The sequence below is a fragment of the Alosa sapidissima genome, chromosome 11, assembly GCF_018492685.1.
Source record: "Alosa sapidissima isolate fAloSap1 chromosome 11, fAloSap1.pri, whole genome shotgun sequence".
NCBI lineage: Eukaryota > Metazoa > Chordata > Actinopteri > Clupeiformes > Clupeidae > Alosa > Alosa sapidissima.
The window spans coordinates 12060022-12083490 of NC_055967.1; the positions used below are offsets into that span (position 1 = coordinate 12060022).

Below are 23469 nucleotides of genomic sequence, written 5' to 3' on the forward strand. Positions count from 1 at the left end.
ATAGTGTCGACTCCTTTACAGTATACTTTATTGTCCCCAGAGGAAATTTGTCTTGGGCTTCACAATCACTGCATCACAGACATACACAGCTCATGCATAAGGCAATTAAAAAACAACAGTTAGACATACAGTCCCACACCACCACAGTTACAACAAAAGACAACTCAGTCAGAGCTGCACACTGGATAACATATAGACAGCTATCTATCATTGAGCATCTTTATGGCAGTTGGAATAAAGGAGTTTTTGTATTTATTTAATCTGATCTGCAGTTTAGTACTCTAAAGTGTCTACCTGAGGGTAGGAGGGCAAACTCCTCGTGCAGGATGTGTGTGGTGTCTTCTACAATTTTCAGTGCCTCCCTGAGGACTGACTTTTCATAGATGCTGTATGCAGCCCTGGTCTGGATGACCTACAATCTTCAGTGCAGTTTTGACCAAACGCCCTAACGTGGACTTTAACTGAACTGTCAGATTGCCATACTAGTTCTGCATGCCATACTGTATCACACTCTCTAAGATCATCTGTAAAAATAAAAACAAGAGCCCGCTACTGACACCATACAGTCTTAATTTTCTCAGAAAATACATCCTCTGCTGGAGCTTAGAGCAAAGACTTTCTATATGAACATGTATTTATATGAAGAGACCTGACGTATGGGAGTGTTATGGATGCACACTGGACTTGATTCGGAAACTGCTCTAGGGTCAAAGATCATTTCCTCAGTCTTCTTTACATTCACAACTAGATGGTGAGCATCACACCAATCTACAAACTGCTTGATTTCTGAATGGTAAGATGTTGTGTCTTGATCCCTATATAATAGGCTCAAGATGGCAGTGTCATCTGAAAATTTAACAATGAGTGGGTGTTTACTCACACAATCATTTGTGTAGATGGTAAAGAGGACTGGGGAACTCACACACCCCTGGGGGGGCCCTGTGCTTATAGGCTTTAGTTGTGAGACTTCTTTATTGACTCTTACATACTGCATCCATTTGTTAAGAACGAGTGTCGCCGGCCTCAACAAGGAGCCGGCCTAGTACCCAATGACGATCCCAGACACACACACACACACACACACAGAGACGAAGTTTACAAAAATACAACTACAAGTTTATTTATCAGTTCTTCTAAAAACACACAAGGCAGCCTGCTGGGGCAAATATGGGCAGTAGATAGGGGCACTGCACTCCGGGTCAGTTACCACTACAAGTCACCCTGGTGAAGATGATAATCCCCCTTACTGGGGCACGTCAAGCCGTAATGCAACACACAAGATACGGATAATGTCTATGACACAGCACTCAATAAAAATCATGAATATCAATCACGTGGATCACACACTAAAACTAGACCCATATTGCACAATCCCCCCTATAACACCATTCCCCCTTCAACCCCATGGTTTTGCCCCTAAGTGCCTCAATACAGAGACTTAAATACACAACAAATAGGACAATAGAAAAAAAAGAAAGAAAAATAATATTGTCCGTTGGCCGGAGCCCTACCCGGCCAAAAAACAAAAAAAACAAAGAATGGTCCCACTAGAAATGTTGATCGCAGGGCACTGGTGCTTTAAGGGTCAGTCTCAGCCTTCTGGGAAATGGAGTTCAGCCGCAGCGGCCTGGTGCTTGCAGTCGCGTCACAGCAAGGCAAACGGTGCGTGATGACGTCACCTCAGTCCCAGACACGGAAGTGCACGGCCGAGCTCCAGCTGGAAGTGGAGAACAACAACAACTGATCAGGACACAATAGGCTGCGATTTAACTCTCCAGCCCTACGAGGATCACCGTCCCTTTGGCGCAATCCCAGGTGATCGTTGGATTGTGTTATGGATATCTTCTGACTTCTCCCCGTCTCCAGATGATCCAACGCGTCGTCGGCGCAGCCACCTGAGAGTCGGACAGCGAACACCACCGTAACTATAAATGAAGAATAGATAGAACGAGCAAACAAATGTCCTTCCCTGCTTAGTCTGGAACGGTTGGCGTGGCTCTTCCTCGGCGATCCCGGCGGCCTGCAGCAGCAGCAGCAGCAGCTCGAATGGCCGATCAGTCAGAGGTCCCGTCTCCCCCAGCTCCCCTCCCGTCGGATAGCTTGGACTTTTTATGCACCCCATTCGCGCTGCCATGGGAAGCATAGCCAACCAGCGGAAAGCCAGCCGATTATCCCCAGCTGCCCTAGCTGATAGGCAATCATGCACAGCCCCAGTCCAGGTCTAAGGGCAAAACACTGTCCACTGTGCATGTTTACATACAGAACAATACATGTTAAGCTTCCTTTGGCTTCCACCGTGTCCATAAAATCATGAGTCCACATATTACCATAATGTCAATCACTCCCCCACAGGTAATAGTAATCTCTCTATATTAAGACCCCCCATCTCCAGTTACACAAGCAGTACACAGTCATGCCCACAACAGCACAAATCATAAACCCCCAGGCTACATGAGTAGTACCATATACTAACTAGATGTATCGCATAGCGGTACAAAATATGACCGCCGCTCAGTCCTGTACATCCGTTCCGCGAACATAAATCACACTAATCAATTTGTATCCATCTTCTACTCCATCCCCCACTGTTGAAACTTTTGTGTATGCTTGTTTGGCATGCATGTGTGTGTGCGGGCCGCACAGCAAGTAGCCTACTGGCGCTGCGAAGGTGAATTTGTAGCACTAGCCAAAAAATTTGTAGCATTGTTATAAAACCTTTAAAATCTCTAAACAATCACAAGTAGGGCAGTTAGACATGGAGGTGGTGAAGAGGCAGACAGACTATGCGGAGAAGTCTATTTCTCCTCTTCCCTTAAGTGAAGCATTGAACAGTTCAATGGCCCTTGGGTCTGTTGTGGTCTGTTGTGCAAGGCAGTGAGCAAAGTCTCAGCTGATCAGGCTCTTCTGCTTAACAATAGTGTTGTGGAGTGGATGATACTCATTGTTAGCCTAGAAATCTAGACACATGCAATTACATTTGCTGCCAGGGCTAATCTAGCAACTCTCCGTTGGCCTGTGAGCTCCAGAAATCGAAACTTAATCAGGCCAATGAAATTGTGTATACAGTCATGCAAGGTGGGCTTAACATAATGATTGATGGCAGAGTTGCAACGGTTTGGCTTGAATTCCCTGCTACTTGAAAACAAATAAGATGGATGTTGCTGCTGGCGAACAGTGTGACACGAGTTATTAAGTTGGCAAACGTTTAAACTAGCCAACTAGCTTCGCTGTTTGGAAACGCATGGGACTCATAGCGCTGCCGCTGTCCTATTGCGTGCAGAGGGAATTTGAAAGACAACTGATTATCCCGCCCCTCGGACTGAGCACTGCGAACGGTGAGTGCCCAGACCCTACATTTTAATGTGGGTCTGGCTCGTCAGGCTAACTCATTGTCCAAGATGTTGATCAGTTTGTTCAGGGTCCTTTTGTCAGATATTGAAGTGATGCACTCCAGTTCAGCTCCCACTACAGAGCCAGCTTTCCTTACCAGCCTGTCAAGTCGCCCCGCATCCTTCTTTGTGCTTCCTCCCCAACATACCACTGCATAGAAGAGGATGCTGGCAACAACAGACTGGTAGAACATCCTGAGGAGCTTGCTGCACACATTGAAGGAGCGCAGCCTCCTCAGGAAGTACAGCCTGCTCTGCCCTGCAGTTCATCACAGTTCATCCATTGCAACTGGACTGATGAAAGGTCATGTACACCTTTAGGCTACATTGTATTTGGGGAAATCAGAAGGTATCAGTTTTACATTTATTTAGTTATTTATTTATTAACAAACAAATCAATCCCTGTCATTTCCATGCAGTTTTCAACAGCTATCAAGAGAGGTCATGCCATGGATTTTTGTGAATGTTTCTTCTTCTACATATGCAAGATTTTAGTCATCTTTAGTTCATATGATATTCAACTTTATTGTCAATGCACAAATTAAATACCAATAGTCTAAAACGAAATGCAGTTTTACATCTAACTAGTGGTAGGCTACAAATAACTATGTCCAAAAGGGGCTTCATGAAATGCGTTGCTAGACTGTTCAAATTTTAACGGGCCAAGTTGAGAGCTGCGTCCGTTATTGTTTGTGGGGAAAATACTGATTCCCACATTGCAACTACTGAATCCATGGTCAGGGACCACCAGCAATGTCCTCACAGACCACAAGTGGGCCGCGGACCACTGGTTGAACCCCCTGGCTTACAGTATCAAGCGGACTTAAGCTGCCACCTCTTGGCGAAAAGTTGTAATACATTTCACACAGCTGCGTGAATCACAGAAAGCGCGAATGAAGTGGCCACTTCTAAATGGGACCCACTGTACAGTAGCTGAAGGTCTGTGGCAAAAGCAGCCATAATGAAAGTGTTATCATTGTTTGGATACTTAACACACACATGCTTTTTAATCGCATAGACTACAACTACCAAGCTGGAATCAAAGAACATCGATTCCCCTCTCACACCCTAAACACGCAAAACTGTATCAGACGTAACGTTGGTAAATCATCCATCGCACAGAATGATTTTTGTAGCACGTGCAACAGGTAGGCCTACAGCCCTGCCCTGGATACATCTCTCAAAGTGCGCTCTAAAACATTTGGTGGAGATGTAGATCATCACTGATGCGTTAATAAATCTACATTGTGACGAGTTGACACAAATTATTGACGAATTTATGTAGGCCTAGTCTAGTCAATTATGTCGTCTCAACCCTAGTTACTTTACATTGAGCCATGTTCTTCCTTACTTGAAACACCTGGGGATTGAAGGATTGAAGGATGGGGATTGAAGGATTGAAGGAAGAGGATTGAAGTAGCGGTGTTTGGGAATGAACGTTAGCTCAGATGCTTTTTGAGACTTTTGGTCTTAATCAGACCTCTCAAGTCTCACGCATTGAGTGTGAGACACACGCATTTCAATGACTTCACACGCTCACACGCCACACATGGCATTTCTCACTCCGAGAAATTATTAAATTGCCCGCACAGAAATTTCTAAGGGCTATATTTTACAAACGTGTCACACAACGTTGCTGTCTGTGCGCTCATTCAGCTCAGAGAGCTGCTGTTCAGTTACTAACCTATCAGCCAATCAGAAAATAGGATTTCTCAACCAATCAGGAAATAGTTTTGTTTTGATGTGGGTCAGCAACGTGGAGACTGTTGGACCACGGAGTCGTGGAGTGAAATTAGGCCAGGTGCTTCGTCTGATAATTTGCTGCCAGTTGATCAAGATACCGCGGACCGACAAAAAAAGAAAACAAACGTTTCTGCTATCGATGTCATTAAACATGGAGCCATACAATAAAGTGGTGGTATGAGCGTTCATTCAATGCAGGCGTCTGTGCGAGAGAAACTGAAACTAATCGATAACGTTGGTATCAAAGCTCCGCTTCAACCTGTTGAATGCTATTTAATTGTTTAACGACACTTAAAACAACGTTGATTTTTGGAACTTCCATAGAAACAGAGCAGAGACTGTACACTGTATAGCACTTGTATTGTATTGTATAGTGAAATTTGAATATAACGAGACCAAAAGCTATTGTAGCCTTCTTTCTATCTGTTAAAGATCAACAGATCAGTGATTTACGCCTATCTGCTCGCCAAAAAAGCTGGTATTGTGTTTCCTGAATTCTTACATTCAGGCATTCAAATTAAACTTCATTAAAAAACATGTTTTCTACCAATGTATGATGCTTGCATGAGGGAAACATCCCAAAACAATAGCACCCATTGTTGCTGTTTTGAGAAGCATTTCTTTTCTTATGCAAGCATCATGCAACCATACCCTGGAAATCCAGAGTTCTCGCGAGAGCACAATTTGAATTGTGCCCGCAAGATACTCTGGCCACGAGCAATGATCCAAATTTCTTCTATCTCTCGAGTGAGAGGGACCAATCAAATCGGTGTAGGCGGGACAAAGGCGAGCTACACTGATGACTGACACTGATGAATTGTTGTGATTGGTCGTAGCGTTATCCAACTGCGTGCAGTGAGAGTTTCAAATGCATGCTTGGTGCCGCCCCTCGAATTGGGCCATTTTCATTACTCGTGGCCAGACCCTAAATCTGAAAGATTCCAGGGTCTGGTTTACCAGGCTAATGCAACCATGCAAAAGCAATGCAACTGGGTTGGGTACGTGTAAATGAGCCCTATGACCCCAAAGTCTGCCATGACTGGGCCTCAGGTCAAAGAAGTTTGCGAAAGGCTGGTCTGCATAACCTGCACCCCTGAAGGCACGGGTTGAGGACCAAGTCAGTTACGTCACAATATGCACATTTGTTTAATTTCATACCTACGTAATCACCATGACCAAAATTGTACTTTTGTTTTTTTTTACTTTGAATCTTGAAAAAAAAATATTGACCTACATGTACCTACCGACCCATTTTTTTTATTTTTTTGGCTGTTTCTGCAAACAAGAATATTTTTTAAGGATGGCCTCATGACTGTGAAAATGGCTGACATTGAACCACAGTGCTTTAAATGGGAGCCCCCAGTATCAGTTATCAAGGCATCAAAATCTGCCACAAACACTTACAACACACATCACTCATAAACACACACACACACACGGACAGAACCACCACTGTTCAAGAGACCATTTTGGGGCTAAATGTGCTTTTTCTCATATGGTTGTTTTCTGTTTGTTTAGAGCAGATTGAGCCACTGCTGTTCAAAGGGCCCATTTGGGTGAAATTATTATTATAATTTATGTTATTATTATTTATTATTATTTACTATGTGTTTGTATTTGTATTTGTATTATTTACTATGTGAATGTGTTTGTGTTGTCTGTATGCTGCTGAGACCTTGAATTTCCCCTGGGGATCAATAAAGTATCTATCTATCTATCTATCTATCTATCTATCTATCTATAGGGTTCTAGAATAAATAAAACAGTGTATTTGAAATAATGAAATTTGTGCTCTCTCATGAAGCTGGGTCGATGGGACATGGAGAGGGTGGGTCTGTTGATCGGGGGGGGGGGGCTGGGGCATGGCGCCACGAGTAGTTCAAGCAGACGTAGGACTTTCATGTACTTCGATCAGGGGGGAGAGGGCGTGGCACTGTGCCAATGCCACGCCCCCTCCCCCCTGAGAAACAAAGTCTCACTCCTTGCAAACTTCAAAACTTGAGAGCCCTGGTCTTAATGCAGCATTTTACAAAGCACTGACAGGGCCACCAAGGACTGTTAGCGAATCAACAGCAGAAAAACCTATTTTAGCAAGCAGAAATGTCCCAGCCTGTTTAGGATGCTTCATAGACAGGTTATATTTCAGGTATATTTTCCATTAGAAAACCATCGCGTTAGCGAACGCATTGTGGCTAACTCACTTAGCTCCTGTTAGTAGGCTATGGTCAGAAGAATGAGAAGACAGTCGAAAGGTACAATTACACCGCTGATATCAATTTGCTTGGTAAACACATTTATGGTTTTCTACAAATACACCAATCAAATTGGATTCCATCACTCAACCAATGCTAACGGTAGGCCTAACATGATTTTACCTAGGCTATTGATATAACTTGTATAAGATTAACGTACCTGCAGTAAAAACCAAGTATGTCCAATAAACATTCTCAGATTTATTTCGGCTTCAAGAAGAAATGGGAATTACATTTCATGTAAAAATCATCCTACCCTTATTAGATGTTCTCTGCGGTAAACTACAGTGTTGTCCTAGGAAGCATCCATTGTCTTTCCAACCCTGTTTAGATTACGTAACCATCCTTTTAGGCAAGTCACTCCACTCAGCGGCCATTTGACAACGCTTTTTGGGCACTCGTCGGGCATCCATTTCGGCAGAAATGCGCGTGCGCAAGGGTTCACGACACCAATCTTGCTCCAGCGGCGAGATCACAACAAATGATTGGCACAATGTCTTCACAACACACCATATGATTGGCTCAATGTATTCACATCACAACACATGATTACCTCAATGTATTCACATGTCGACGTTTTGCCGAGGAAGGGGTGGGATATGTGTAGACAACGGCCATATTGGGGTGACAAACTAGCCCCATGCATTTCTATGGAGTATTTTTTGAGTGCTGTGTCTCCACATTAGAAAGTCTCTGGATTAACTTCCAACAAATTTATGTCTCACTGCAATGATGCGCCATCTGGTGGACAATGCCATGTGGAACACTCTTTGCCTGATCGTCACGTCTTTCAGTGTGGATTCTTGCGTTGTCTCATGTTCTTGCTGGATTTACTGTTTTTTGACCAAGGATTGTTTTTGGACTTTGTGATTTTGCCTGAACCTTTTTGGAAACCTTTGCTTGGACTTTGCCTGCTCTTTGTTACCGACCTCTGCCTGTTCTGACACGTGAGTCTTGCCTAGCCCCTTTGCTTAACTGCCTGCGGCCTACCTGTGTACCGAACTCTGCCTATTTTTTGCCACTCTGGAGATCTGCTTGAGCCCTGCCTGTACTGCTGCCTGTGTTTTGTCTGCCTACCTGTGTACCGAACTCTGCCTGTTTTTGCCACTCTGGAGATCTGCTTGTGTTCTTCAACATTAAAACCTAATTAACCTTTAATCAGCTTCTGAGTCTGCTTTTGGTTCCACAGTCCCTTACCTGGCCTCACCAGCCCTGACATTGCCATCATGAATGGTCTCCTTTTTTCAATACCTCAGCTTTTTGCTCAATAGCTGCCATATAAGGGGTCCTAGACAACACAGATCAATACAGAACTGTTCTGCTATGGGGTACTTCTCAGACACACCTCAATATGAAAAATGATTTGGCATCTACTATTATATGGAAGGTATGGAGAAAAAACAGTTTCCATAGGAAACAAATGGGTACTATAAAATAGTATGTGCAAAAATTATATTATCTTGAGGTGTGTCTGATTAGTCCCATAAAGGATATTCTGCATTGGTTTGGTGTCCCTACGTCACTTCCCTTGGGGGGGGGGGGGGTTATAGGAATGGTTATAGGAAGAGGTGTGTCTGATGAGTCCCATATAGGATAACTATTCTGCATTGGTTTGGAGTCCCTAGGTCACATGGCTTGGGAGGTATTGAAAAAAGGAGACCATATGGGAAATAATGTATTTTCTTTAAAATATTCATATACAATACAGCGTGCAAACAGTGACTATAAAAAGAGGTGTGTCTGATGAGTCTCATAAAGGATAACTATTCTGCATTGGTTTGGAGTCACTAGGTCACATGATGTCAAAGCTATTGACAAAAAAAACTATGAAGGTAATCGATAAGGTACTTTATAGACGGTCCCTAAGTAGGTCGGCTGGGAGCAAGTAGACAGGTCATCTGTTTGTACATTGTCTGAAACCGGCTGCATTTAAAAAAATTGAATATCCGAATATCAAATATCAAACTAACTTCACCTCGGTTTTTCTTTAAAGAATTCATATAAAATACAGCGTGCATACAGTGGCTATAAAAAGAGGTGTGTCTGATGAGTCCCATATAGGATAACTATGTTGCATTGGTTTGGAGTCACTATGTCATATGGCTTGGGAGGTATTGAAAAAAAGGAGACCATTCCTTATGGGAAATAATGTATTTTCTTTAACAAATTAATATAAAATACAGCGTGCATACAGTCGCTATAAAAAGAGGTATGTCTGATGAGTCCCATATAGGATAACTATTCTGCATTGTTTTGGAGTCACTAGGTGACATGATGTCAAAGCTATTGACAAAAATGACTATGAAGGTAATTCAGAAGGTACTTTATAGACGGTCCCTAAGTAGGTTGGCTGGGAGCAAGTAGACAGGTCATCTGTTTGTACGTTGTCTGCAAACAAGGGGTGAAACCGGCCGCATTAAAAAAAATGCGAATATCAAATATCAAACTAACTTCACCTCGGTATTCAATTTAATCATACATTCTACTGAAGGTTTTGCGTCCATGATCTCCCTACCCATTCATCTCGGTGGAATACTTCACGAACCCGTCTTTTAACACATGACAAACCATATATCAGAATAAACAGCAGACCTTACCGAACACAAAGATGTAAAGCAGTCCCCTTTATAGTTAGCCGTTCCAGATTAATCCGATTTTGAATTTGCAGCAAATTTCGACATGCATGGATGTCTCCAAATTTGGGCTCTAAGCTTTACAATGTGTTTAAATTGTTCTACATGATTTCATAACTGGCCAAATACAAAATAAATGTTACAAAGAGGACAGCTGACTAAGAGTTTGTGAAAGTAGCCTTAAGGATCACAAAATGCTAAGCATGCATCTAGGATATTTGAGTTTCTTAAAGCTGAGCTGTGCTTAAATTGTTTAATACATGATTTCATAACAGGCCAAATATAAATAAAATGTTAAATATAGCCTAGATATCTGTAAATATTAAATGATCAGATGAGTTCTATGTAATATGTCATGTTTCATGTTTGTTTGATGCAGGTCTACTGCTGTGAATAGGCTTAATACAACTTTGATCATTTATATAGCCTACTATTATATAGTTAACTTTGGCCTTGGTGCCCTGACATGTGGCCTTTGTGCCCCCCACCAAATATGCCCAACTGAAGGCCAAGTGGCCTTGCCCCTAAAATGGTGAAATTCTGTGTCTCATTTCACATTGTTATTTGTACACATTGTAAATACAAATCACAGCATGTAAATAGGAAATGTTGGAATTCTTTTGTCACTATTAGGAGGTGTAGACTAATGAAGCCAGCCACTTCGAGGCACTTGTGATAAGCTAGACAAGCGGTGGGTGCGTCAGACCGAGTAGCCTAACTACACGCACAGAGATTTATCGCACGTTCGACTTATCGAACTCTGGGAAACACGGTGAATGAGTCCCAAAAAGTCGGTGTGTTCCTTTAAAGTTGCTTCATTAGCATGAAAGTCGGGACATAATATTACATAGTGAACTCATTAGAATCAAAAATCCTGTATTCACTCGTACTTTTCCTCAGTAAGAGAACAAAGGATACTTTGTCTTTGGGCTTGTGCTTATAAGTGTTTTAAAACACTTCAATATGTCAAGTATTATATATTGATAAAAATGATATATATAGAAAGCATGATTGATGACATATAAATATGCGGTAATATGATAGTGACTTGTTTAGGACTCGAAAAAATAAGGAGTTGGACTTGGACTCGACTTGGCCTTGGTAATACTTGACTTGGACTTGCTTGGGATATCTCTGTCTTGACTTGGGACTTGACTTGGACTTAAGCGTTAAGACTTGAGACTTACTTGTGACTTGCCAAACAGTGACTTAGTCCCACCTCTGGAAAAGACTATATATATATTAAGAAAAGGTATAAGTGTGGCCACAAGTTATGATTATTTAAGAACAATATCTGTTTAATAGCAAGCCTTGTTGACAATAACATACATGTAGAAGAAATGCTATGCTTCTACAACATGATCCATAGGGAGGTATTAGGGTTGCTAGCATGACTATGAAGTCCCTGTCTGTTTTTCTTCTGTTAACATGACATTGAGTTGTGTTTCATCTAAAATATGAAATGTTTATTCATTGGTAGGCTGTAACAGTAATTTAAATCATTTTATTTAACTTCAGGTGGGGGTCTGAGAGGAAAGGAAAACTAAAAATATTCAGTAATCTCCAGATTTGATGTATTTCTGTGAGAAAAAGAAAACAAAATAATCCACAGAATTGACTTACTTTAAGGCAGTGGCTCAGTCTGCCTCATATGCAATAAATGAATAAATAAATTCCAACTTAATTAATCCACATATTTGAGATAAATTGTTTCCTAGACACAATTGTTGGCCAAGTTACCTCGCACTCCCCTGCTGTGTTTTGTGTTTCAAATCCTAGAACATGCATCTGCTTGATGTGTGAGGTTGAAATTATGTCACTAGGGGGCACTGTTTGAAAATGAGTGTTAAAATAGCAAGATAAGAGCAAAATGTGAAAAAGCACTAAATAGCCTCAGAGCAGTGCAACAGCAGTCTAACTTTGGACTTTGAAATATTTTTGTGATTTATCCATCAGGGATGAAAACTTGAGGATACTTTATCTCTGCCTGTCCACCTACACCCAGTGTATTTCAAGAACCATTTTCTCTCTTGCACAATGGATGTTTCATTGTAATGGCTATTGCTATGTTAATGTATTTAAGCAAGCAGAAAGTTGGATTCGAATCACATGCAATGAATATATCAATTGACTCAGCTGAGCAGGACATGGCATCCCTTTCTGTTCCAATATTGTGCCAGTCTTACAGAGTTTTGGACCCCCTTTTGGAGTCAAGGTTCTTCCTTTCCATTGTCATCTCTATGCCTACTCTGTGGGGTTCAGGCCGTGGGCTCTATAAACCACCTTGAGACAACTTTGTTCATTTCCGAGCTATATTAATGAATGATATTGTGTATTATGCTTGCAGTCAATGTTATAAGTTAACTAAGGTCTAAGGTCTTGATTCTCGCCATGATGCCCTAATCAGAATGACTATTGCCATGAAGAGACTGATGCTGCCCCAGATAGATACACAGGAAGCTCTGACCCTCTCAAAATCAACAAACCCTATCAGGTATTGATAAGACTGGAGGACTGGACTTAGCTACTTCTTCCAAAATCAGACATTATGAAAAGATGTACATTATGAACACAATGATGATCACTACTAAATGGACAGCTACATTGTCAAATATTTGAAAGGCTGTTGCTATAAATGGAAGATGATTTGATTCAAACAATTCTTAAAGTACATCATGAGGTCCTGCTGGTACAGCCGCCAGATCATCCCACACTGATAAGTTAAGGGTGTTCAGTTGTGATGATGATTATCTTGACTTTGTCCCATAGAGCCCCACACTGCAGTACATTACTGAGTGATTGGACAAAATGTGATCTAGAGCAAAATAATGTCAATAAAATGTGATCTAGAGCAAAATAATGTCAATAAAAACTATTTTAACTATAAATATGTTTTATGTTCCCAGGTGGACAAAAGTGGATGGAGAATGGAGACTGATACGGACATGTTCCTCTTCTCAGAGCAGCAGTCTTATTTCTGAGGCAGACCATTGGTTAAAAGACTGGGGGTAATTGGCAAGGAGGCTTTTGATTTGTGGCGTAAAAACGGCCTGTGGAGATGTACAGGGCAAAAGGATTATGCCGTTCCTTCTGTTGCGTACAGCCAGGCGCTTTTTCTCTCATTGGAGCTCTTGCCATTGACGCCAGTTTGCCCCAGGGTGTTAAGCTGCTGGGGTGCCAAAGGCGCCGTTGTAGTTAGTGACAATAGGGCTCCCGCAGATCAGTCTGAGGATGTGATAGGAGAGCTAATGTACCCGGTCCCAAGGGCAGTGGGTGCACTGAGATGTTATTCTGATGATAACCACAAAGCCCTATTGGGACCTTTTTATAAAAGGGGTGTTCATTTGGACTAAGGCAATGAATGCTTTACATTGCTTCAACTGTAACACCTGGATGTTTTGTACAACCACATAGTTTTATTGTTTCAAATGAAATTACACTGCCTTATTGTTCTGGAATAAAGTTTTGTCACTTAGACATGTTACTGCAGACATGGTCATTGGCCTATATGCATACTAAGGCATCTATCCATTAAGGCATCTTATCCATACTATAGCATATGTGTCATACTTCTGTAGTACATGTTTTTCCAAGGTTACCCTAAAATGTTGGTCCAGCTGCCCAGTTGAGTATGTGAGAAGGAAAGAGAGAGTATGCATTCTGGGTGTATTGTGAGCAGGAGGCGGGATAGGAATGCCATTGAATTTGGACTTTTTTATGCACATTCAGGCTCTTTTGTATGAGTGCTGAGGAAGTCCATTGTGAGGTGGGACCCTCAGAGAAAGGCGGGCTCTTAGGCCCATTGTCTCCCTGCGCTTCTTCTCCAGCTAGCCCAATAACTGGAGGCCGTCGGAAACAGTCCCCAAAGGGACAAAAATATTAGCAGGCTTTGAAGATTGAGAACGGGACATTTACAAATACAAATGTATTAATTATGCATGCCAAATCTAGGGAATAATATCAGTGACTGAAATAGTTTTTCCACCTAATTATTGAAGTGGATAGCTATCACCACAGAGGTGCTATCAATATTCTTGTAATCCAGAGAAATGGTTGATATTGTGGGAATGTGAGTAAATGAAATTCATTTTGTAGATGGTTATTAAACTAAATGTTCTTGTGTAAACCATCTAATCAACTTTAAGGTATATGTATAGAGTAGCTTGTTAGATACTAAATGCCAACTTTTTGGGAATGAGGAAGGTACTGTAAACATCAGTTTTAATTCTCCATGTAATTCTCATTCAAACCTCTCATTATATTTTTGTCAGGGTTAAGTCTGTGAGTTTTCCCAGTCTTAGAAACAGTAAGTGTGTGTGTGTGTGTGTGTGTGTGTGTGTGTGTGTGTGTGTGTGTGTGTGTGTGTGTGTGTGTGTGTGTGTGTGTGTGTGTGTGTGTGTGTGTGTGTGTGTGTGTGTGTGTGTGTGTGTGTGTGTGTCTGTGAGTCACCTCTTTATGGGCTCACTGGCCATGGCTGACACAGAAGTCTGGGCTGGGTTCTGATGAAAGAGCCTTCAATGCTGCCTCCCATCTTTTCTTCTGACACTCAGGGAACCTGATGTCATTTGTAAGCACTTTGATTTCAACTCCAAGTTTGGGGCTCTGGAGGGGTGTTTTGTTCTGGGACTGGTATGCTGAGAGCTCCACGCTGCAGTGGATACAGCTCTCAGAGCCCAGAAAATGAGTTTGGAGACAGGCTCACAATGCTCACAGAGGAGTGGTACATTGGAAGCCCACAATGACAGTTAATCTTCATAAAACATGAATGGTAACCAAGGCTCACAGACTGTTGGCCTCAACAATAGAGCAGCAGAGCTTTGAATATTGATGGGTCATCAAAAGTATGAGAGCCAAGTGCAGGGACTCTCAATATTGTTCTGAAAGCATTTCTTTTTCATATCTTATTCCATCAGTGATTCACTATGATTTGTAATTGCAATATTTATGAATACTTGGAGAAAGTAAAGGGAAAGAGTACAAATACACTCCTTTATAAGGTAAAGAAATAACTTGATTAATATTCTGTTCATGCTGTAAAATAAATATCTATTCAGTTTCATGAAAGTTAGTACTATTAGTAAGGGAGTATTGCTGCCTTGTTTGTGTCTTCATGAAATATTGATGAGAGAACTTCAACTAGCGTTAAAATAGGAAGTGGGCCATTTAATTAATTATGCCGACACAATCTTAATTATGATGCTTTTCTTCAACATTCTAATCTAAAGCATTTTTCCATTAGTATTGCTGTCACATAACTAGTAAGTGATTTGTAGTGAATGACCAGATCTCAAAGCAGGGCATAGCAGGTGCGAGCGGTCACCATTATCACCCACAATGCAGTTTGAGCCATTGATTTGGTCTACCACTAAATTGGGATTTGGGTGACATAGGTTGTTGTCAATAAAACTGGTGTAGCAAGCTACTGTAGATTGTAATGTGAAGTAAATAATTGAGCTAAGGCAGTGAACCAAAAACAGAGTTGATGCGGAGGCAGAGGGATCAATGTCATTTGTGAGGAAATGAGGTCATGACACAAATTGTTAGAACACTGAGATCTGACTGGTTGCTAATAACAATCTATATAAAGAACTGTGCATGTAGCCTATGCAGACTTTGAGGGAGAAATTTAAAAATGAAGTCCCTTTGGAACTATCATAAATGCACACTAAAGGATGGGTGGAAATATGTTTACTAATCTTCTATTCTGAGCAGTTAATCTTGAGACTTTGTTTCAGGTGTTCAAATTAATTTATTTGCTTGTCTATTGGCCAAAATGTGTTGCAAATAAGGCCCCCGATAAACCTGCATTTGAAAAGAGAAATGATGAAATTGTTTTACTGAAGGCTAATGATTCTTCTAAAAAGGGAAAGGGGTTACTCTTAGACTTATTTTCATACTGTTGGCAATCTCTAGAAATGATACAGAGGGGTTAGTTGAAAGTGTTTTGGTTGAAAGCTACACACACACACACACACACACACACACACACACACACACACACACACACACACACACACACAGTGTTTTGGTTGAAAGCTACACACACACACACACACACACACACACACACACACACACACACACACACACACACACACAGTGTTTTGGTTGAAAGCTAGCAATCTAATAACTGAAAGACATGCACAAACCCTACAAACACAAATAACAGCCCAAGTGGAAGTAAGTTTGCACAGTAACTCATGTTTTGGTGATAAAGTTGGCAATGTAACCTTGTGACAACTTGAGGCAGTTCAGCCCAGACTACAGAGGTGAATGATGCTTATTTGCAGCCATTTGGAACAACAGATGTGTTTATCTGTCCTTCACATGACAATAGATACATGAATCTAAGTGGTTGATTGAATACCATGTGAATCAATTGATTTGAAGATAGTATCAGAAGTAGCTGCACAACAATAGTCAAAAGAAGAAACAAAACTACAAAAAGTGTTTAAAAAAGTCGAAATAGAATATCTCCTTTCTTAAATGCATCCTGAAAGAACCAAACTATTTAAGTGCTCTCTCTCTCTCTCTCTCTCTCTCTCTCTCTCTCTCTCTTTCACACATCCACACACACACACACACACACACACACACACACAGATACACAATGCCTGTAATAGATGTAGATTCAGTTTTTCAGATTTAGATTCAGATTTTTTTTTCACTGCAGAAACATACAATTCAACAAGTGAGAAGCATGTGCATACATTACAGATAATCCAGTGATCCAGTGTAAAATATGCAAATGTATTCACAGGGGTGCAAACAGGGAGCATGGCAGAACATTATTAAAGTAGAAAAACGACCCCATCAGTGGACTGGCCATAAAGCTGTTTCACTTGTATCTACCTATATATAGGGAACAAATTAAATAAAATATGAAAATACATTTGGAAAATACAAAAAAAAAGTTGTTGAATGCCAGAAATACTCTTACTCAACTGCCCATTAAGAATAATAATCATATAGCCTAATGTACATAAAATCACTGCACTAAATAATTAAGGTATTCACTAGGCACCATTATTGTAATACTCTTATGGTTAGTGTGTTGTATTGTCTGTCAGAATGTATAGATGATCATCATTAAATGCAAGATTATTTATAAAAAAAATCAGTAATTTCTCAACATTTTGTTAAACTGAATGTCTGTGTGGTGCGTCTGCATGCACAAGTAGGATTATTTCTGCCCCTTTCCTGACACACTCACATACTGGCATTATCCCAATTAACCCACATTCCACAGCGACATTATTCTCGTATTGGACATCTCGTTACCTGATAATGATAGTACTGAGCATGATTTTTTCCCCAGAGAGAAAGGCATTTTACTTTTCTCGTGTGAGCAACTTCACCTCTGTACAGAAAGTAGCGCCCAGATTGATGTGGTCTGTGGGCGGCGCACACCGTAAAGCGCAGCTCTCTGTCTTGTTAAGGCCGTGGGTTGCATTCGCAACGGGGCGAGAGTCGCCAGCGCAGTGTGGAGCGTGGTAACGTCAAAGGTTTATCGGAATGAGACAAATGTAAACTATTTCTCGCAGTGGGAGTGTTACCCCCTATAACTTAATTCAACCCATCACCCATTCTGCGAGTACAAAGTAGAGAGAACATGGAGGTTACCAGCTTAAGGAACGTTCTTTGGTTTGGTCAGCTCTTGCTTCTCTGTCAAATAGGTAAGGACTTTGGAAACCTGCTTCTTTGAGTAGTAGTTCAGCTGCAGTGTAGCAATAGGCTAGAATGTGATTTGTCTGAAATAACTTTTCATTGGCTATACAGCCAATAAAACAAGATTTAAAATACTGAATTGAGGCTGTTGTTTTGCTGTTACGCAGTAACACCGAAGTTCAAGTACAAATAGGTTCGATGGTATCTATGTTGTACATCTTATTGAGGCCAATACACTGAACTGATTTTGAAACCTAGGCTGTTTGTTAAACTGACATGGCACTTGAAATTTAGTGTTCTGCAGGTCGCGCTACAAAGGAATAAACCTATTCCTATTCACTAAATACTACTGACCAGCATCCGTCTCAGGCAAGGACTTTGGTTTGGGCTTTCATTGAATCTCTACGTTCTGCTTGATCACATTTTCTGTTTTTAAATAAAGACAGCAAACACATACTCTCAAGAGACACCATACAATTACGCACTGGTTCAATTAAATCGTTCGCCGGCATCAGGCGTAAGCTATAGCATTTATTTAGTCCATCACCACAAAAAGGGACCTGTCACGCATGAAAAGGGGCTTTCGCTACGGTAGTCGGACTAGGTCTGTGTTATTATCAAGTCAAGCGCTATGTTTGTGCACCCAAACAAGAATTGATTGGTCAAAACTCGCTACTTAAATGAATAGTCTGGCAGCTGAGGTTCGTCTGTTGCTACTGATACCAAGAGGTCTTTTCATACCAACAACTCTTTGTGTGAGGGTGTGTGTTTGAGAAGGGGAGAGTGGGTGTAGGTCTACGTAGTAGATTTAGAGGTGGTGATACTGGGATTTGGCAACATTTTGTTGGTTCTAACATTTTTTGTGATCCTCACTGGTTAATGATGATGACTAGGCTACTTTTATTACTAATAGCATAAAATACCTGACATTTAACAGCGTTTTTTTCTTTTAAAAGTTGACATCATTATTTGCTTGTGACTGGCCTTGGTATTCCCATGGAGTGAACAATCATTCTTTTTAATGTGGGAAGGCATATTGCAAGGAGGAGAATGAGATGAATGGAGAGAAAGTTTGGAATCTTATGAGAAATTGATTTCTAATAGGCCTAGTGCTAGCCTACCTGCTTCACAACATCATTTCAATTCCAGCAGGGCGTTCAATCGACAAAGGTGGCAGGCATCCCTGAACAGTTGAAAAGAGAGTGGTAAAGGCACACAGGAGTGAAAAAGTGAATGAATGAATGAATGAATGAATCACCTGTGCACTGAAGTGCATCATTGCAAATCACTGTGTGGCTCAGTGTGTGTGCCCACCCTATCACAAATCTCCAGTGTTGTTTTCCTGTGGGCTGTTGCTGACAGATGGCACTTTTAGTGCATCCACCTGTCAGTCAGACGGTCACCCAGTCAACCGACTGCAGTCATTCATACTGACATTGTGTGTATTAATTTACACCTGCCTGACATTGTGGCTTCAGACATGCTATATTATTAAGTCTGATTTAAACAACATCTTGATTCATGAGGAAAGTTGACTACACTAATGTTCTATAGACTTACATTGGATTGTTTTTGAATTCCATGTTGATCAGTGTTAATGTGATTGTGTTACTTCTTGTAAAAAGCACATATAGCATATTTTAGTAGGGTTCCAGTTTGAGAACCATTTTAGTAGCTGGTTTGGTGAACTGAAACAGTTTTTAAAGACCTTAGCTAAACCCAGAGGGAGCTAATCACTTTTACGCTCTTTCTGTTTTCCACTGTGCCAGTCTCCCTCTTTTCACTTCCTGTCTTTCAGACTTTTCCTCAGTATTCCTCTCTTTGAGTGTGCTCAGAGTGGCTTGTGGGTGCCGACCCCCTGCTCACCATCCTCAGTACTCTCTGGATGGAGTGGGCTGATGGGGCAGTGGTGGGGAGGAGGGTCTGCTGGCGGGTCAGATTTTCAGTGCATGGCAGCAGGGCTACTTGATGACCAGATTAGTCGGTATTAGGCTCAAGCGCATTCATTCAGGCATAGAGAGGAACACACTGAGCTGGTGGGTCTGCTCCTGCCTCCTCCTGAGGGGAGCGGAGAGGAGACGAGGGGGGGGGGGGGTGCAGTGGAGGGGGGCCATCCTCAATGGGCCAAGGGGAAGCCTTAAGCGGCGCGCCAGCTAAGGCCCCACTGTGAATTATGCTGTCAGCTGTGTGATTTGTTTTGTGCATTAGCTGGCTAGAGGGGGAGCAGCCAGTGTTGATGGGCTATTTGATGAGGACACATGGAGCTGGGAGTGGTGCTGGAGGATGGAGGTTGGTGGTGCTGGACTTTGGGGTGGTCACCTTTGTGCTGGGCCATGTGAGTTGGACGCACATATTCTCTGCAATTTGTTCCTATGGTGCTGTAGCGGCCTGTATCTATAATAGGGGGACCTGCAGAGAAGTGAAAGTGTGTGTGTGTGTGTGTGTGTGTGTGTGTGAGAGAGAGAGAGAGAATGGTGTGTGCATTTGTGTGCTTGTTGATGTCTGTTACCATTTGTCAAGGGCCTTCACTTTTGTGTCCGTTCCCACCGGGGTTGGTTCCTTGTACGTAGCCCGTTCTCAGAGCTGACTCGTCCCACTCCCTTCAGTGTTGGTCCATCCTCTTTATTATCTTGCTCTCTTTCCCTCTCTTGCTTTCTCTCACATGCTCACATTTGTCACTCACTTTTTTCCTCCTTCATCACTGTCATGTTTAGTGTGATGGTCTCTGTGGGTGCCCCAGTGGCTCTGTGCCAGGAGGACCTTCGCCTCTGTGCTGCCACTTAATTAATGGTATCAGCTGACAGGAGTGGCATGTCTCATGCCAGAAAGGGCTGTTGCTGGTGGAAAAGAAAAGAACAAGGTTATGTGTATGCATTACAGAGTTAAGTGCATCACAAAGGCTATGTCTATGCGTCAGAAGTTTAGGGAATTTAGTAGGATCTAATGTATAGCCTAAGAATTTTATGTTAGTATTCTGGAATCCAATTTTAATTCACCTCAACAATAAAACATACTTTCAGAGGTTTTAAGCTTTACGAGATGGGCTGTGCTTTATCATCGCTGCCTTTGTCACTTTTGGAATATCATCTCAGTATGACTGTATATTGTATGGGAAGGAAGTTCCACGGCTGCTATAGGTGCAATGTCCATTGGAACAGAAAGTATTTGAAAGGATGTTGATGTCCAATAAGTCAGCGAGGAGGGGCAGTGCAGTTGGGGGTGGCACACATATGTCAGTAGCTAAGTGCATAAGTACTATTTTGAATGTATGTATGTAAATAGTATTTTGAACTTTATTCTGGAGGCGCATATTGGATGAGAAAATGTGTAGCCTACTGTGGCTGGTTGATTTGGGACATCAATGATCCATGCTGCAGAGTTCTGGATGATTTCAAGCTAGTGAGGTTCTTTATGTACAGGATGGAATTGCAGTTGTCAGTGTGGACTGATTTCTTTAGAGGAGAATTATCTATACATACACCTCTTATATTAGTATTGACTACCTTCCACCATCTCTTTCTCGCCAGTTACTTTGACTACCATCAGCTGGTCCTGTGAACTCAAACTCAGTAATGAACCTAACTATGCCATCTTTAAATGGCACACTATGTGGGTGCACCTGCCCCCAGCTCTGCCAGTTTTGCCCATTTGCACACTGGCACCATTACACATCTGTGCTCTGGATTGGCAGCTGGCAGATGCCCTACATCTGGAGTGTTAAGACCCAGAGATCCATTTATCAAGCTAATCTATCTTGGTATGATCAGCCTGCACATAGACACCCAGCATTGTCTTCTATTGTACTTCATTTTTTGTTTAGAATCTGAATACTACATAATTAACTATTAGTGGCATTATGGGCCTCTTGTGAGTGTGCTTTATGAGTGAAACAGTTATGTATGGCTTTTCCAGCATGGAGATGCACAGTTATGTAACTCTACTAAGTGTCAAATTGAAGTTGGTCAAGCTGTGTAAAGTGTGTTAGTGTAGAACATGCAACACTGGACACTTTAATTGCACTTTAGTTCAGTTTCCCAACTCTCTGACTCACTCTGGAGCGTGTTGGTCCTCTCGGACTAGTAGACAACATTTGGGACTTCATCTGAGGGTGAGTCAAGGACAAGTCGGCCTAAAGAGGTTAACCCACAACCCTATGGCATCCCTCCTGTGAGTATTCCCCCATCTGAAAATCTGTTCCCTTTTCAATTAGGTTATCACTTTAAATAGCTGCTCAAATGGGCCCCTGAGGCCGTCAAGGAAATAAAAGGAGATCTGGTGGGTCTTTAATTAGTCTGATGCAGCTTGTTAATCTCATCCACCCTTCCTGCTCCGTATGGTCCAGAGAAAATGGCTGTAGAGAAGTGGAGGTGAAAAGCAACTGGGATTTATGCAGGCTCTTTCAATTCACATTAACTTTGTCATTTGAGGATGAACACATTTCAGCAATGAATTAAATTCCATTTCTTAAAGAATGCATAAGAATGAGGTTTTAGTTTTTGTATTTATACATGTTTCGTAAAAGCCAGTAGGCCTACTCAATTTCTCTTACACATACATAATATCATATAAATGTCAATTTATTCTGTATTGAGTCTGAGCAGATTTTAAATACTGAGGGTAGGGAAAGGCGCTGGGGTGATGAAGGAAAAAGGCCGTATGGTAAGAGGATAAGGAAACCAGACTGGCTTGGGCTGAAGAGTATGAGTATAGGATAAAGAGGCATAAGGAAGCGTTTTAAATCCAAAGATAAAAAGGTGGCAGAAGGTCTCAATACATACAATTCCTTTCTGTTGTATGTTATTCAAGTCAAGTCAAGTTCATTTATATAGCGCATTTCATACACAGAGGTCATTCAATGTGCCTTACAAAAACAAAAGCAAACAGCTATAATGAAAGCACAGAAGGGCAATAGTTAAAGAATAGTTTCAAAAGTAAAGAATAAGAAAGAAAACATAAAACACACAAGGTAGGTACATAAAAAGTAGTACATAATAATAGTACATAAAATTATGGATGCGGGCATACTGATTTCCGGTCGTCTGTCTTTATGTCTGTGCATATGTGTGTGTGTGCATCCGTGCATGTGTCTGTCCGTGCGTGTGTGGCTCTGTCCGGCATAGCACAGTGTTAGAGTGATATCGCCCATGAGGAGAGATGGGTCTTCATCAGTTTTGCACAGTTAATCACAATAAAAGCCACCATCTTGAATTTAGTCACGATAAGTCGAGCGACGAGTACGAATGAACAGGGATCAGATTCCAAAAATGACTCTGTGGAAATGCATGGATTCCAGTTACTGCTACTGGAAGCAACTGGAATCCATGCATTTCCACAGAATTATTTTTGGGATCTGATCCCTTATCATACCTGTTCATTCGTACTCGCCGCTCAACTTATCGTGACTGAATTCAAGATGCCGGTGAACGGTAAACTTCCTAAAGGTACTGTCTGTATAAATCGTCTTGTAAATAAACTACCAGTGCTTTTTCAAAGTTCTCAATGTCTCGTTTTAAATGTCAAGGCCCTCAGAAGTCTACCAATGAAGTATAGAGCTACTTTGAGCCTCGTAAATGGTGTAAAACAGTGATTTATTTGCATGGCTAGGCCGATGCCCGAGGCACCCCCATCGAAAAACTGCGCCAGGGGACAAGCCGAGATGAGCTATGAGACATACATTCACACTCGGTATCATGTTTCAACACACTTTAGGTCAATATCACACCGGAATTCTCCTTTAACCTAAACCCGCCTCAAAACCAACACTGATTAGCCGTTCGTTTGGGG

The 23469-nt window shown here is 41.6% G+C and overlaps 1 protein-coding gene across 5 annotated transcripts in view; it reads left to right on the plus strand.

Annotated features, from left to right (window-relative positions):
- Positions 1-17472: 17472 nt before the first annotated feature.
- The window catches only part of ptprz1a (protein tyrosine phosphatase receptor type Z1a), a 46719-nt gene continuing 40722 nt past the window's right edge, over positions 17473-23469 (plus strand). For all 5 annotated transcript variants that reach the window (XM_042109055.1, XM_042109056.1, XM_042109057.1 and 2 more), the window contains exon 1: positions 17473-17693. In XM_042109055.1, the coding sequence (XP_041964989.1) occupies positions 17630-17693 (64 nt within the window). In that variant the 5' untranslated portion in view covers positions 17473-17629. The remainder of the gene's footprint in view (positions 17694-23469) is intronic.